The sequence below is a fragment of the Emydura macquarii genome, unplaced genomic scaffold (genome assembly GCF_026122565.2).
Source record: "Emydura macquarii macquarii isolate MOO-44397 ecotype Brisbane River unplaced genomic scaffold, CSIRO-AGI_Emac_v2 contig_212, whole genome shotgun sequence".
NCBI classification, from domain to species: Eukaryota; Metazoa; Chordata; order Testudines; family Chelidae; genus Emydura; species Emydura macquarii.
The window spans coordinates 89,700-107,184 of NW_027130349.1; the positions used below are offsets into that span (position 1 = coordinate 89,700).

Sequence of the window (17,485 nt, forward strand, 5' to 3'; positions counted from 1 at the left end):
GCTGCAAATTGAAATGTGAGTAGAAGAGATTTTAGAATAAATTGATAAATTTAACAATAGTAAGTCACTAGGACCAGATGATATTTACCCCAAAGTTGTGAAGGAACTCTGATACGAAATTGCAGAGAATACTATCTGTATTATGTAACCTTTCACTGAATTCAGCCCCTATACCTGATGACTGCAAGGTAGTTAATGTAACGCTAACTTTTAAAAAGGGCTCCAGAGGCAATCCTTGCAATTACAGTCCCGTAAGTCTTAACAGCAATACTGGGCAAGTTGGTAGAAACTGTAGCAAAGAACAAAATGATCAGACACATAAATAAACACAATTTGTTAGGAAAGAGTTAACATGGCTTTTGGAAAGGGAAGTCATGTCTTACCAGTCTATTAGAATTATTTGAGGAGGTCAACAAACATGTAGATAAGAGTGATCAAGTTGATATAATGTACTTGGATTTTCAGAAAGCTTTTGACAAGATTCCCTCACCAAAGGCTCTTAAGGAAACTAAGTAACCATGGGATTAGAGGGAAGGTCCATGATGGATCAGTATCAGTTGAAAGACTGGAACCAAAGAATAGGAGTAAATGGTTTCCATGGTGGAGAGAGAGGAGAACAGTGGGGTTCCTCAAGCATCTATACTGGGAGCTGTTCTGTTAAATGTATTCATTAATGATCTGGAAACGGGGGTGAATAATGAAGTAGTAAAGTTTGCAGATAATACAGAATTATTCAAGATAGTTAAGTCCAAAGAAGACTGAATAATTACAGAGGGATCTCATAAAACTGGGTGACTGGGCAGATGAAATTCAACGCTGCTAAATAATGCATGCTGGAAAAATAATCCCAACTATACATAAAAATGATGGGTTTGAAATTAGCTATTACCATCCAGGAAAGAGATCTTGGAGTTGTCATGGACAGTTCTCTGAAAACTTCAGCTCAGTGCACAACAGAAGTCAAAAAGGCTAACAGTATAGCAGGATAGAAAATAAGACAAAAATATCATAACACCACTATATAAATCCATGGTGCACCCACACCTTGAACACTATGGCCAGTTCTAGTCATCTCATCTAAAAAAGGGTATAGTGGAACTGGAAAAGGTTCTGAGAAGGGCAACAAATATGATCCAGGTTATGGAACAGCTTCCATACAAGGAGAGACTCAAACAATTAAGGGCTGTTCTGTTTAAAAAAGAGATGATTAAGGGAGGGATATGATAGAAGACTATAAAATCGTGAATTGTGTGGAAAAAGTGTTTTTTACCCTTTCAAACAATGCAAAAACGAGGGGGTCACCCAATGAAAGTAATAGGCAGCTGGTCTAATATAAATGAGAGGAAGTACTTTTTCACACAATGCACAAGTAATCTGTAGAACTCATTGCCATGGGATGTTGTGATGGCCAAAACCATAACTGGGTTAAAATATGAACCTAGATAAATTAATGGTTATAAGCCAAGATGGTCTGTGATGTAACCCCATACTTGGGGCAACCCTTAACCTCTGACTACCAGAAGCTGGGAGTCAGGTTGGGTAGATCGCTCCATAATTGCCCTATTCTGTACACTCCCCCTGAAGCTCTGGTACAGGCCACTGTCGGAGACAGGATGCTGGGCAAATATGGGCCATAGTCTAACCTACTAGGCAGTTCATATGCTCTTATTTTATCACTGTCTCACATAAAGCACTATATGCTACCAAGGAGGACGGCTGCTGATTCAGCCATTTTCTGGTTTTTAAAGCTCCTCCCATTCAGTTAATTAAAAAACCTCTTCCTGCAAATGAAACAAAAGCACTTTTTATATGAAATTTATCTATGGACATTTTTAAAATTGCTGATGTCTGAATGCACTTTTTCTTTAGCTTTGTTTAGCCTGTCAAAAGTGTCTGCCAGAAACAGCACTGTTTACATAACTGTCCTTGTCAAATGGAATATTTTACTCTGCACCATCCTACACTTGCACCACAGCCTGTTTAACATGGAACAGGGTCAAAACCTGAAAGGCACAAAAGAGTGCTCAATAAGCAAGGTTGCAATGAATGAAGCAAAAGTCATGCTACTGAAAAGGAGGTACTGATGTGGGAGCAGCGAAGGCAGGAAGTCTTGTCAGCAAAAGAGAATACAAAGAAAAGGGTTGGAGGAATTTTTGCCCAAAAGAAAAAGTATAGCATGCTATTTCTAGCATGGTGGTAATGTGCTGCCTGTTGGGAAGCATGAACCCTGAAACCTCTTTTGAAGTCCAAGCTGTTGCACACTGAAGAGAAATTAATAATTTAATTTAACAATTGCTAGGTTCTTCTGAGTTTTGACTAAAAAGACTTGTCAAGAGCTAAACAATGTGTCTAAAATAAGCCTGAATGCCAATCTTGCACTGAATAATTTGTATTTTAAATGGTTACCAAATCTAAATGCACGCTGTTTAACTGCCTCTGGTGTTAATCATTTTTATTTTCAGACCCACTGAAGTCATGAATTTGCACAAAAATCTCTTCTCCATTTACTGTATAGATCTCCTATCTTCTGCAGTTGTTCATTGTTTTTCAGTCAACCAGATGAAGTGACCGAAGTTAGATACTGTAGTTAATGCACTGCAAAACTCCCATTGGCTTCAATAGGATAATGATTTGAACAGAGATTGAACTAGATGACCTCCTGAGGTCCCTTCCAACCCTAATCTTCTATGATTCTATGTTTTGGCCCCTAGAGTGAATAGTTTGCATATTAAATTAAGATCTTCAATCTAACGGCAAAATCCATCTCATTTAAGTCAACAGGAGTTTTGCCATTGACTTCGGTGGGACAAGAATTTGTCCTTTTGTGCTGCTTAGTGTATATCAGAAAAACCTTCCTAACTTAGCTTATTCAGTGCAAGCAGTAAGCAGGTGCTAGGTCTGATTCTCTTTTACAACCACTTTTGTAGAAATTTTAAATAAGGCTTCGTCAGACAGTCTGATAATGTCCTATTAATACTATTTTCACCATACGAAGCTTCCGTTCCTTTTCTTTAGTGAATATAGACTCTGTAAATAGTAAAACTATAAGCAAATAAAACTACATGTTGCATGTTTTGAAATATTGATGCTCCTTGCAAAAAGTAAAGCTCTAAGTTTAGTGCCCAGGAAACGTGCCAACTTGACAGCACTAGACCTCCAGTTTATTCCTAAAACAGTTGCATTTATGGTAGTGGTATGGCAGTCCAGGCTTTCCTATGCGAACCCTATCACATTGTGTAAAAACAACTTTTAGAGATGAGGGATAATTGGTTATCTGTGCCTGTTCAATCCTCTGGCATAATTTGCAGCTTTAGATATATACCAGTAGTACCATATTTGTTATAGACGTCTGTCCAGAAGGAGCTAGATAGATATCAGCTTTTTTCACAAAAATTAATGGTCACAAATTTTGGTCAGAACCGAAATGTTATTCTAATTTAAGCAGGGATTTTAAATAAATGGTGTAGCCCTAGTTTTAGGGACAAAAGCTGCACTCTTACTCATTTGTAACTCTCTTTAAACTCAATGACATTTGGCGCTTAGTGACTTCTGAAGGGTCCCCTACCAGGAACATCAAAATAGTGACAATTTTCTTAGGGCTAAGTATATATGGAACTCATGATGGTGAGGACATAGTGTACCTGATATAAGCAAGATGTCATGTAGGGAATTATGATTAAAAATCCCCAGTACACCTCAATCCTAACATATAATAGGTCTGCTATTCTAATCCTGGGTGTCTCACTCAGTCTGCCTGAAACTGGTGGTTTTGTGTGATCGACAAACATCCACTTGGAATTAGGTTGAGATTACCAAAACTAACTTTCTCTTGTGACCGAATTAAAATTTCATCTAGCTTTAGTTGCGCTCCTCCCTTCCCCCCTTTTTTTGGCAAATGTCATTGGAGACTAATGTATGCTGTTTATAGCTGGTAAGAGGGTAAATAGTTAGGAATAGGTCTAAAGGCAGATGACAGCTGTTTCAGTAGTGTGTGCACTACATTTTTGGTGCTGAACTATTTTAATTTAATATCCCACACAGAAATGTGCAGCAGAAAATCAGCTATTGGAGAACAAATGCTGAAAATAATCTCAAAACTTGGTTATGGTTTGGAAAGCACCTCTGTAAAAACATCTTCTTGGTGTTTGTTCTCCATTTAATATGACTGTCTCAATTTTGCTCAGTTTTCTAGTCCAAATTAGATATTGTCTAAGTGCTGGAACTGCAGGCTCAACTCAATGCCTAGAAATCAAACCTTTTTTTTTTTGTCTCAATAAAACAGCACCAGCAGGAAGGGTTTTTGAATCTGAACTTGCTGTGACTGGCAACCTGTTTGATGCGCAAGGCTAAATAGCTATTGTTTATAGATGTTCTAGAGCTGTCAACTCTCTGGGGCAGACAGTAGTAACAACTTGCTTCAGTCAGCAAATTAAGCAGTTTATTTACACTTAGTTCCATCTTTGTACCAAGGCACTTCTCTAATTGTACCTATGTTTATAAGCAGCTGCTTTCTTTGCACTCCAAGGACTCAAATTTTGGTGGGTTTTAAGCTTTGAATCAGGGAGCTGGTATGTAAGAAATAATATCTTGCTTCCTTAAGGAAATATTGAAATTTTAAAAACGTCTTTCCCTTTGCCTCCCTGCCACTCCCATCCCAGCCTTTCATAGGCGGTTCAACATGTTTTGGCAAAAGTTCCAGCCAAATGAGGAACAAATTGGCAATGTCTCCTCCAAACTTCCCTCTCCCCCTTCCATCAGTGGCAGGGGAAAGACTGCAGGAAGCCTCCTCAGGAATGCCTGTCATACCACTGCAGTGGTTCTGGTGACCTGAGGCCACTTGATGATCTCTCCCCTATTTAGTACTGCCAGAGACTGAACAGGTCTCTAGCAGCCTCTCTTCTTTCCTGCCCCTTCTCCACAGGGAAGAAGCCTGGTGCATGAGCCGCCTAGGTGTAGCTTCTTTATCTTTGAGATTAACTGATTTCAAACCTTGTTTGGTGTGCGTAGTTCTCTTGCATTTTCTTTAACATTTCTCTCTCCCTGTATGATACTACAGTATGGTGGATTTTACTGTCATCCTGTAGCTTATGCCATTAATGTGGGTATGTATTTGTAAGCTTGCAGCTCAGCAGTTTGACACGGGCTATTGCTAATCCAGAAAGTCAGACATTACAATAGATTCCCTTAACATCTGCCCATTGTTACAACACGTGAATTGATATTTAGGAAGCTGTAGGGTTCTTCATACCTTTCAGCAACAGACAAGAAACATTAAATGGTGTTAATTATGAATGAGGTTGATATTATCTAAGAAGATGGGTTAAAACTAGGGGGTTTGTACACTGAAAAGTTACATCAGCATTGTTACGTCTCTCAGGGGTATGAAAAATCCACACTAGAACAATGGAAGTATTAGGCTGATGGAAGAATTCTTCCATTGACCTAGCTTCTGCCTCTCGGGGAGGTGGATTAACCTACAGCGAAAGAAGAACCCCTCCCATTGCTGTACTGAAGTGCCATGGCAGTGCATCTGCAGCAGCATTTTAAGCACAGAGATAGCCCTACTTAATATTTTATGCCTTGGCCATATGCTGCAGTTAGTCACGTGATTTCTGTAAAACATACCATTTATTTATTGTGGTAACCTAGTAGTTGTGACTCTAACCATTAAAACAGAGGGTGTAGGTTATATTTGTTTTCAGTTTACTGTTTGTCATCTGTAACTTAATACACCCTCACATTTAGTGTCTTGCATTAAATCTAGGTTAAACGTGATTAAAGTGCCATTGGCACACTTGTACTGATTTGTGTTATCGTGCCAGTATCTACACCTTTAGAATCATAGAAGTTGGAGATGGAAAAGATGTAACAGACTATATAGCCCCCTTCTCTTTGCCAGTGCATGATTATAGATTCTAATTAAAAGTCCAGAACAATGCAGGTAGCTTTTGCATGTATTGCCATGTAAAAGACCCTCTTTTGATTCACTTTCCTGAGATTTCTTGAACAGAATATATGTAGAGGTGATGTGCTAGCAGTGTGCTTAACTCTTCACTATGACATCTCCAGATGAACAACGGTGTTTGGCTCTGTCTTTCTGGGCTGAATGGATGATGACAAAGAACCTAGCACAGGGATATAAAGCAGAGATAAATTGTGGTGTTAGAAGTCCCCAAAACCTTAATAATCCTTCCAAGAAGTAAAACTATTTCTATTCATTTCCACACGCTTGTTTCTTTCATGGTGTATATGATACTACACAATCAATTACTTGGTTATTGAATGTGCTATTGTGCCTTGCCCTGTTCTGTATTTTACAGTAGCATAAACTTAGCTGAGGTGCACATTACAGATTCTAATTACAATATTATGTTTATTGAAACAAGTCTTTTTCCCAGTTGATTTTCTTTCCATTCCCAAAATTGCTAAATTGGTGGGCATGGTGGTGGTGCTTTCTTTAAAAATGAATGTGATGTATACAAATATATAACGCACTGAGAAATGCAATATTTTACTAGTTCACAGAGCTGTTGAGGATTTAATAATGTTTGTCCAGCCCATACAAAATACAGACGTGCCCTATAAGTGCACCTGGAATTCCTTCCCTTACTTGGTCGATTGTATCTTTACTTTCTCCTCCTAAAGAGGGATTTCAAGAACTCTCCTGTTTCAAAATACCTGTAACTCCTAGTGCCCTCTAATCTTTCTGCAGAAAATTATATACTAATGAATAAATGACTGAAAATAATAAACTCTTAAGTTTCAACAAACTGAAAGAAGGGAGGCAAACAAGAAAGCCAGACATGGCACTGGTGCATGTCCTCTAAACCCTTCCTTTGCATGCCAATTGCTAGATGGCAAGCTTTTGGGGGCAGGTATCATAACTTTATATATGTTTATAAAGTACCTAGCATGCTGATGAGCCTGGAACTATTCAAATTATAGCTGCATCAGGTCTTATGATTGTTGGGTGGGGGAGTTGTTCCAAAGTAATGACGCTTTGTGCGTATGTAACTGCAAAAATTACCAGCCCAATACTTCATAACATGAAATACAACACTTGGGTACCATGTAAATAATTCTTTGACCAATGCTAATGTAACTACAAAAAGAAGCTAAATTACCTGCATGTTAGTATGGATTAAGATTATATCTAGTTTATTTTAATAGGTATATATCTAAGTTATATTTTTCTGGCTTCCCATTTCCCCCCTTAACTTTCTGCCTTGTCTGTGGTGTAAGATAGCTCCTCTCTTTGAACTAACTGGCAGAGCGAAGACTGATCAAATAAGCTGACACTTCCCTTAGTGAGACAAATCTACCTCCATGTCAAACTGTGGGGTTGCTCTGCCATCCTTGTGTGCACATGCAACACTAATGGGAGTTACTTGCACGTCTAGAGAAGAATGTACAATACCCTAACCATATGAGAAATAATAGTGCTGAGGTGTCCTTTCAAACTCAAATATTCATGGGACTACATTCCATTGCACTCCTTACAAGCTGTCCCTCCCTCTCTAGCTCCTCCTCTCCTTCCCAAGTCATTTGAGCTGGAAATTCATTATTTTGGTCATTCACATCTTACTTACTCCTTTGTCTGTCTTTCCAAATCTCTGCTCAATTCTAGCTGAAGTCAGTCTGCTCAAAATGTAAAGCTAAAGCGTTCCCAGGGCCCCCAGGCACTAGAATTCTTACGAGGAATGTTGGCAAAATCAACAGAGTCTTTCCCAACATGATGGAATTTTGTCAAGTAGATAAAACTCTGAACATTTTAGGCCATGACTATGGTTCTGCAAAATGCTGAGTATGTTGTCAACACTCAACATAGTGTGCAATATAAACCTCTGCTTCTGTCTCTTGCTGTCCCAATGTATTACTTCCTGAACAGCACTGGGTCCTGCAAATGGAATAATTCACTTGGAGATTTTACTAAATAATCAAAGCTTTTGAAAGACAATACAAATCCTTCCTCTTTAGAGAAAGGTTTGACAAGTAACATATCTGAACAGATGTTTTTGCAACCTACACGCTTTCTATTTGGTGGCACAAAAACACTTTCCACAGAATGGTCTGTTACAGAATTTCTGTACTGATTTAACAAATTGATTTCACATCTGCTTTTGTGTTTGTGTTAACTCTTACCTGGTCTCTGGGAATGTGTACGTGTTTAATCAAATTTTGTATTCAAACAGGGAGTTTTAAAGTCATAACTGTAAAACAGTATTTATAGTAAGTGGAAAGAATTATTACAATAAAGAAACAAATTCAGTAGTCTCATTGCACCATGTTCTTCTGTTCTGGGTTTTGTTCAGAACTGTGTACTGGGAACTGGACTGGACATTTTACAGGAGAGTGGATTCCATAACTTTTAAAGGAAAATGCTGATCTTCTGTGTCAATTATTGCTTTATCCTTATAGTGAGAGATTCACAGATTATCACAATATTTACAGATTTGGTACTGTCCAAAGGAAGGACTTCTGCTCTAGTTTTTTGGTTTTTTGGCTGTTTCATGTTTCCATGCTCATCTTTTTGATTGCTATTACATTTGCTATTTTCATTACAAGCACCTTTGCATGGAAATAATCTCATTTCTCAACCTATTTAGATGGTATCTGAAGAGTGCAATATCTCCTTAATACACTGTCTTTCTTTCCTTCCCTACTCTATGTGAAACTTGAATTTGTTTGATTAACAAGAGAAACATTTTATTAGCTTTTTACCATTTCACTCTAATATAAAACATCCCATGATATGAGAGTTGCATGCGCACTCCTCTGAAAGCATACTTTATTTTTGTTTCCTCACAATACTTCATTATCAAATAGCTAAGTAAAATGAGGATATGTCATGTGATTGTGGTTCAAGCTTGCCTTCATTTTTTTAAGTTTTCTAATTCAATTTACTTTCTCTCAAAAGTAGTAGTGTTTTGCTACATGCTGCACACAGTCTTATTTGTTTGTTTCTTTTCTAACTAAGACTTGTCTTTAGTTTAGGAGATAAGTAATTTATAGATACATTTGTTCCAAAATGGAAAATTGGCTTGCTGTTGCCCCCAGTATATTTACTAGCACTCTCTGTTTCAGTGCCTGGATCCAGACTTGGCCCACAGCAGCCCAAAGCTGCACTTGTAGGTAAAGTCCTTCTCAACACTTTTCAGCCCTGAGCTGGAGCATGCTCAGTGAGGATGGAATCTCTGGATAATCTCTGTTAAACTCTAACAACTCTCTACTCATCATGTGCAAATTGTGACTCTTACAACTTGGACCTGCCACCCCTACCGCCCCAATCATGGGACGAGAGAGAGCTAGAGTTTCTCAAATAAAAGGTTGCCAGAATTATTTAGCATGGGCAAAACAACTCATGTGTCCCTAGACTTGTTTGTGGAAGCAGCCAAACTGTTTTGGTTGAAATTTTCCAAAAGATTGAACCTGAGACAAGCAACCATAAGGGAAAATTTCAGCCCAAATGGTTAAAGTTTGTTAAAGCTTTATAAGCAACTGAAAACAGGGTATTGTAGTGGGAAATGTCAGGGATCTTTAAGAGCCAGTGTTATCAGCCCTCCTGGTCAGACCTTAAAACAACCGTAAAATCTGTACAAGAAAGGCAAGCTTCTATCTTATGAGTCCACCCAAAGTATCCTCAAACACTGCTGTTCTACCCTTATTAGAAGATTACAGCCCCTTGCTGACAAATGGAGGTTGTCAGATGGGACACTTGGGCGAGATCCCCCAGGTTATAAAAGAGAGGGAACTACTGTCAGGGCTCCAGGACTCTGGGGCTTGCTTCCTCCCCTCCTTGGTTCAAAGCAGCCCAAATTTGGGGCCCTTCTGGCATGCCCCAAAAGTTACCTGTCTAATAAGGTTTTTGGAGAGGGCAGAGATGAAGGGGCAGGAAAGAGATTTTGGAAGTGGCCGGCTGGTTAAGTTTCTGTTGAATTGCTCATTTTGATGCCGCAGAGATCTAATTGTATTGGTAATGGTGTGTTAGAGTGTTTGTTTGTTTGTTTTAAAGGTCCAGATTTTTTTAATGATGGATTAAGTGGCCCTATCTCTAACAAGTTATTTGAAACATTGTTTCTGGTTGAAAACTATCATGTGGAAAGCACTCAGCCACTCCACTGCTATTATCAAAGTATGGTGTAAGGAGATGGGATTTATTTCAACTCTTTTATTGCAGTCTAATGATACTTTCAAAGTTTCAAACACTATTTTGGTTTCTTTTTGGCACAAGGTATTTTTGTGTTTTCTGTATATCAAAGTATTCGATTTTCTATTAATCGAAGTATTTCTACACAGAAGCTATAAGGTAGAAGTATACCCATGTACAATCACGAGTAGCTACTTGCCAGTTCTAGAGAGAGCATCTGATAAAAGGATCCTGTTTAATTGGACTTCACCTCCCACACATTTTTATATTCTGGGTTAGTGAAACTTAGTAGCCTTTCATTTACAGGTTTATGAAGACTCTTTTGCAATCTCTTCTGTTGTTGCTTAAGTCTTAATAATCTGATGAAACTGACCAAGCAAAATAGTGAAGAAGTGAGCAAATAGTTGCCACGGTGACAGCTGTCCAATGTAAATATCTTACCGTTCTTCCATTTCTCATCTCTTTTCAGGACAGTTTAAGCTGCTGGAACAAGACCGTGATATTAAGGAGCCAGTGCAGTATTTTAACAGTGTGGAGGAGGTGGCTAAAGCATTTCCTGAACGGGTTTACGTCATGGAGGAAATAACATTCAACGTTAAGGTAGCCCCTGAATAAATATTTATCCTCGTCTAAAGGATTAACCATTACAATCTTTATATACATGGCAAATGAGCAACTGCATTGTGTGGGAAAAGTGACTTTAAGACAGATGAGTCTTTCGTCTTATGTTCTTAGAGAGTGATCTTCAGTATAATTTTTTGTAGTATTAAAACAGTGTGTTCTTCAAAGGGCCTTTTGATCCTACAGCTCGTTAACGGAGCACCCCCAATAATCCATCCATCTAACTCGAGTGCTGTTGCCAGATTTTAGACAAAATGTCCTTTGTTTCACCTCCCCCTTAAGCAGTCTGGATTTTACTCCCTGCTAGGCACCAGCTGCTCCACTCAGTCTCCAGAACGCCTCTTTTCCAGGCAGTGTGAAGGGTATGGTGATGGAGTTACTTGTCTCTAATCACATGGCAGACTATTGCAGTTAAATAGTATTGTGTATAAAGCAAAACTACAAAAAGACCCACTTGCTTTTCTTGTATACATCTTAAGTCTGTGAGAGGATCAGTGATTCATATGGGAGTGGGAAAGGGCCTTGTGGGGCCACACACAAACACGAAGACTGAAACTGCATTAAATAGGGTGATGTCTGAATCTATCCACACAAATTCTCACCTGTAGTTTCAGTGGGACAAGCTAGTTCAGCCCCCAACACAGGTCACAGCAGCCTCAAGGCTGATCTAATTTGTGCCAGCTGGAACACCAACTAGGGTTGTTACACAACCCCTTGGAACTGGAGCAAGAGGGGATCTGACCATACTTCCGATACTGGGATAGGAGCCTACGTGATTGGCTTTACCACCACGGAGTCCTTTACCAAAGAGGAATCCCTAGCTGACTCTTCATCCCCCTTGCACTGCTGCAGCAGCAGACCAGGATTTAGCCCATAGTTCTTATACATGTGAAACATGATGTTTGAAAGGGTGCTATATAAATGTAAAATATGATTTAACATTTGACAAAACAAATGCATCTTTCCAAACAACACATTGTTTTCATATAGACTCTTGATTAACCTGGATGTGTGTAACTGGGCACCTGATGACTTTGTACCCTCCCATCAAGGTGTTGAGCAGTTTTGCATTCCAAGGACAAAGCTAAACACAACAAGATTAAATACATTCTTATAGTGGGACTCATAGCTCTGTGCAGCACTGTGCAAATGTACTGGCATTATTCAACTGATCCACGGAAAAATTAAAATGCAGTGACCGTGAAATGCACAGCTATGATTTTATAGGGTGAGGAATATACAATTAAAAGCTTGTTAAATGTAAAATGTTCCCACAAGCTGAATAAGAAACTTTGCTAAAATAGTTTGCCAATTCACTATACTGAAAGTTGTGTCACTTATTGTTTTAATATCAATACCGTCTTCAGAAAATCCCTATTTATAGTAATATTCTTCAGTTTAAATAAATACTAGGTTTAACAGTGCCTTAGCTCTTCTCCTCCTCCCTCCTCCCCACTCTTTCAAATCAGTGATACCTGTCCAGACGAAGCCTCTTTACTTCCAAAAATGACAACAAAAGTGAAGTGATTCAACAGGATTCACTAACTAGTTCAAGTAATAACTTTTTACAAGGTTGTAATAAAATAAATATTGTACAATACAAATGTCATATGAGCCTATGAAATTGACTTAAGCATAGGAAAGTCTACATACAGTAAATCATTCCAGTTGTATATGCTGTAAATATATGCAATATAGAAAACTAACTTACCACAGCATTATTTGGTATTCAAATACAAGAAGGAAAGAAAAAGGCTTATGTAAGATATTTGATGCCTCTGCATGTGTGCAGCATTTTCATAGGTGTTCATGAGAAGTTCTTGGGATCTACACTAAGGGTTCTTCAACTTGGGAGTTGTGACCCCATCCCCTCCACTCCCCCCGCCCCACCATCACCACCCCACTCTTCCCATATGTAGAGGTCTTGCTGGATCCCAGCTGGATGGAGGAAGTGAGGTACTGGCATGGAAAAAAGTTGAGAATCACTGATTCTCAACCAGTGATCTCAGCATAGGAAATCTTGTAACAAAAGCTGTTGTGTCAGTTTTTTGACAGCAGAAAACTCTTACATCAAGAATTAGAAGACGAGCCTTTTTTTAAGAAACCCAGATATGCTGCCACTATGACAGGGTTTTAAAAAATATCTACCCAGTTAATATTGCTCCATGCTCATGCATCATATTAGTATTATTGTCGTCTCAACAACAGCAATTTTACTCCTATTACTTTACTAATACTTTAGACCTGTTCTATCAATTAACACCATAGTGCAATAAAATATAGGAAGTAGTATAAATATCAAATTTCATACAGCTTGCTGTTGTCACCCTAACAATATTTTCATGTTTTTTTCCTCCCTCTTTTTCTATTGTCTTCTTTATCTTCCACCTTGTTACTTTTTTCCTTCTGAAACAGTGAAAACTCAACTTTTTCTCTCACAGACAGTGCAGTTTGCTTCCTGTTTGAATCCCCTTCTTTCCACCCCTTTGTTGTGTTTTGTACCTGTCTGCTTTTCCTACCACAGTTTGTTCTCCAAGCTTCTGCTCCTAGTTCTCCCTCACCCTTAATTGATGTTTCCAGATGCAAAAAAATAGTGATGTGACTGTTTACGATTTCTCACTGTCAAAGAGAAAGCTACTTGTCTTCCTGGTTGCACCAGAATAACAGCTATACTACTCCCTGTCTATTCACATTGAACCAGCCATGAATATGCAACTGCCGCTCATGTTATGGCTGGTCCTGTGTGATCCTTGCCTCTCCATCTAAATGCCTGTGGTGGGACAGGATTTACAATCAGCACTGTAAAGAGAGGAAAAAATCTGGCTTCTGATGTGGCTGTGGATGTTGTGAATTTGGATCTTGCTGTTTGTGGGGGCAAGAGGTTATTTTAGTTCACTTTGTGGGGAAGATGGCTCCTTTTCTCCTGACATTTAGGTATAGGGGGCATCTCTTCACCCCTTTCCCTTATACCTGTGGCAGGCAGACATGGTGCAAAATCCGTTGGCTCATCTGTGAGATAGGAGAGGCAGTGCACATGGCTGCTTACAGTACTGTGTAACAGCAGGCAGAAATGGGAATAGAATTATTATAGAATTATTAACAATTTATGAGCCCTTCAGTATCAAGGTTAAGTTTTTCTGATGGGTAAAGAGCCTGCAGTGTGTGTGTGTGTGTGTATATGAGAATTTAGAATATTCTGGGTACAAACTTTCTTTGATCCATATTTAGTCTACACTGAAATGAGAACTGGAATCATTTTAAAAGATTAAGGATTTCTGGATTAAATGTGTAGTCTCTGCAAGTACCTGACCTTTGCTGAAATGCTATTTGGTAACCTCTTCATTGTAACACTTGGTAAATTGCCACAGAGATCTTTGTTTATATAGCAATATTATACTAGTGGAGATGGATTTTTCTTAATTCTCCACAGGTGGAGGGGAAATCACTAGTGTAAAGCTGAGCTGCATCAGAGAACTAGCTCTTTCCACACTAATAGCAACAGGTTGTCAGATAGGTGGTCAGATGTTACAGGGAGAGAGTCCATATAAATACCTACATAGCTAGTCAGATGATTGAGGGAAAAAAAGAATAAACCCCGCACATCTTATTGGACATGTAACTTGCTAAAGCTTCCATGAAGAGACGCAGTGTGGTCTGGCAGATAGAGCATAGGATCGGGAGCTGTGAATTCCTGAATTCTGAAGACTGCCACTGACTCTGTGGCTAGGGATCACTTATCTCAGTGATGGAGAAATGATCTCCAAAATGAGTTAACAGAAGAATTACTGCAAGAGATATTGTGAGAATTAATGTTTGTAGAGCATTTAGAAGATGCAAATGTGCTGTAGTTCCTAACTAATTATTCATTGCTTTCTTACTGAACAAATCATTTGGCTGAATCTATAGTCTCTGAAAAGTAATGTGTTTAAGTAATCCCCTTTTCACAGTGGTTTACTATGCTAGTCCCTATAGAGTGCATTTTTTCTCAGAAATAAAAGCATAAGAGCATGCATACTACTGACAAGAAGTATGCTACTACTTGCCTATCAGTCTCTGATCATGTAGGCAACTGCCTACTCTTCCAGTTTATCTATCCCTCTTAGAAAGTGTGTGTGTGTGTGTGTGTGTGTGTGTGTGTGTGTGTGTGTTTATATAGTCAACAATCCTTAGAAAAATAAAAAGTTATCAGAAAAAATAAACTTTTTAAAAATCTTTTTGTTGTCTATGAATAACTTACTTGGGTTTATAAATCTGCTGCGATGCTCAAAAGTACCTGCTGCAGTGGTGAATATAAAGCTTTGTAGTTAAAGGATTTTTAGTTAGCATTGATGGGAAGTAACCTTGATGGTAGAGTAACTGCTGCACTCCCTCATAATAAGATGCAGCAGATGTAACAAGCTATATATAAAGCAACTAAATAAAAAGTTTTGATATAAACATCTATATATCCAGATGGTTAAACACTTTTTCATCAAATTGTAACAGATTAGAACAACTAGGGCTTGTAAACTGATCACGTCAGCTATTGGCAGAATCTATTATTTTGCACTAATTTATGAGAGGCAATATGTTAATTTTCCTCTAGTACAAAATTTTTGTTAGGTAATCACTTTTTATCTACCAGGCGTCTGTCTTCTGCAGTAAATGTCACTTTAGTCAATCTAAATTGCCATTGAATTGCAGGAGACAGCAAGTTTAAAAGATTACAGTGATGTAAGTCATCACTGTATTTGCGGTGCATTTGATAAAATGTCTTGTAGAAAGCCAGTGCGTGAGATCAAAATACTGGCATTAATGCTGAAGTGCTGACATGGATTGATAACTGGCAGAAAGAGAACAGAGGGAAACTAATATATGGAAGAGGATCCTTCTGGTGGAAGATAAGTCCTCAACCTTTCTCACCAGTATTGGGAGTGATTCAATGTCTGAAATGGCTTTGAAAAGCAATGCAGCAAATATTGCAGATACCACAAAAGGAGGAGTGGACATGTAAATTAGATTTAAGAGGGGCAGGGGGTAATTGTGATACAGAGTATGATATTTAATGTTAGTAGGTGTAAGATAATGCATCTTGCAAGAGCAATCATGAAGGCAAAAATAACTGGGTGTAGTGGGAGGAAGAGAAAGTTACTTGAGGATTCTGCCAGGGTTAACAATATAATGTTAACTTAAGGAAGCTTCCTGTTTACGAGGTAATAACTGTAAACCATAGCTGAGGCAACTCTGAGGCAGAAGGCCGGGAATCTGTTAGCCCAGGATCTGGTTATTACAAAGCTAACTGCAAGCGCCTCAGGTTTTTATGGTGAAATGTCTAAATACTGACAGGATGCAGAGGATAGTTATGGGTGGGAGATGGAGGAGTCAGATAACTGCTTACCCAGCCAGCGGCAGGCAAGCGGAGTCCCCTCCAGGCAGTCAGGGAGAAGCAGGGTTCAAGCAGAATTGCCAACCAGTTAATGATCCATGAGAGGACCTTCCCTTTTATTCTATAATTGCTTAGTTTGCCTAAGAGCTTTTGGTGTGGGACTTTGTCAAAGCCTTTCTGAAAGTCCAAGTTCACTGTATCCACTGGATCACCCTTGTCCACATGCTTGTAGACTCCCTCAAATAATTCTAATAGATTGGTGAGGCATAATTTCCCTTTACAAAAGCCATGTTGACTCTTCCCCAACAAATCATGTTCATCTGTGTGTCTGATACATCTGTTCTTTACTGTCGTTTCAACTAGTTTGCCTGATGCTGAAGTTAGGCTTACCAGTCTGTAATTGCCTTGATCGCCTCTGGAGGATTTTTTAAAAATTGACATCATATTAGCTATCCTCTAGTCATCTGCTACAGAAGTTTATTTGAATGATAGGTTACATACCACAGTTAGTAGTTCTGCAATTTCATATCTGAGTTCCTTCAAAGTCTCGGGTCAATCCTATCTGTTCCTGGTGACTTATTATTGTTTAATTTATCAATTTGTTCCAAAACCTCCTCTACTGAGGCTTCATTCTGGGACAGTTCCTCAGAATTGTCACCTAAAAAGAATGGCTGAGGTGTGGGAATTTCCCTCCCTCCAGTGAAGACCAATGCAAATAATCCATTTATCTGCTCCACAATGGTCTTGTCTTCCTTGAATTCTCCATTAGCACTTCATTAGTTCACTGGCCCCACTGATCATTTAACAGGCTTCTTGCTTCTGATGTACTTAAAAAAATTTTGCTAATTTTTGAGCATTTTGCTAGTTGCTCTTGAAATTTTTTTTGGCCTGTCTAATTATATTTTCACCACTTGTCTTGCCAGAGTTTATGCTTCTTTCTATTTTCCTCAGTAGGATTTGACTTCTAATTTTTAAATGATGCTTTTTGCTTCTAACCGCCTGTTTAACTGCATTGGTTAGCCATGGTGGCATTGTTTTGGTCGTCTTAGCAGTCATTAATGGTGTTTATAAATTTTATCTCTGCATCCCATCCTGAGGTGACATGTATACCCAGTCAGTGTGGGGATAGTTGAAATCCCCCATTATTATTGAGTTTTCTTCTATTTTTATAGCCTCTCTAATCTCCCCAAGCATTTCACAGTCACCATCACCTTCCTGGTCAGGTGGTCGGTAGTATATTCCTACTGCTATACTCTTATTATTCAAGAATGGAATTTCTATCCATATAGATTCTATGGTACAGTTTGATTAATTTAAGATTTTTACTCTATTTGACTATACTTTCTTTCACC

The 17,485-nt window shown here is 38.6% G+C and overlaps 1 protein-coding gene across 2 annotated transcripts in view; it reads left to right on the forward strand.

Annotated features, from left to right (window-relative positions):
- Window positions 1-17,485, forward strand: part of GAREM1 (GRB2 associated regulator of MAPK1 subtype 1) — a 101,895-nt gene that overhangs the window by 60,738 nt on the left and 23,672 nt on the right. For both annotated transcript variants that reach the window (XM_067546073.1, XM_067546083.1), the window contains exon 2: window positions 10,617-10,747. In XM_067546073.1, the coding sequence (XP_067402174.1) occupies window positions 10,721-10,747 (27 nt within the window). In that variant the 5' untranslated portion in view covers window positions 10,617-10,720. The remainder of the gene's footprint in view (window positions 1-10,616; window positions 10,748-17,485) is intronic.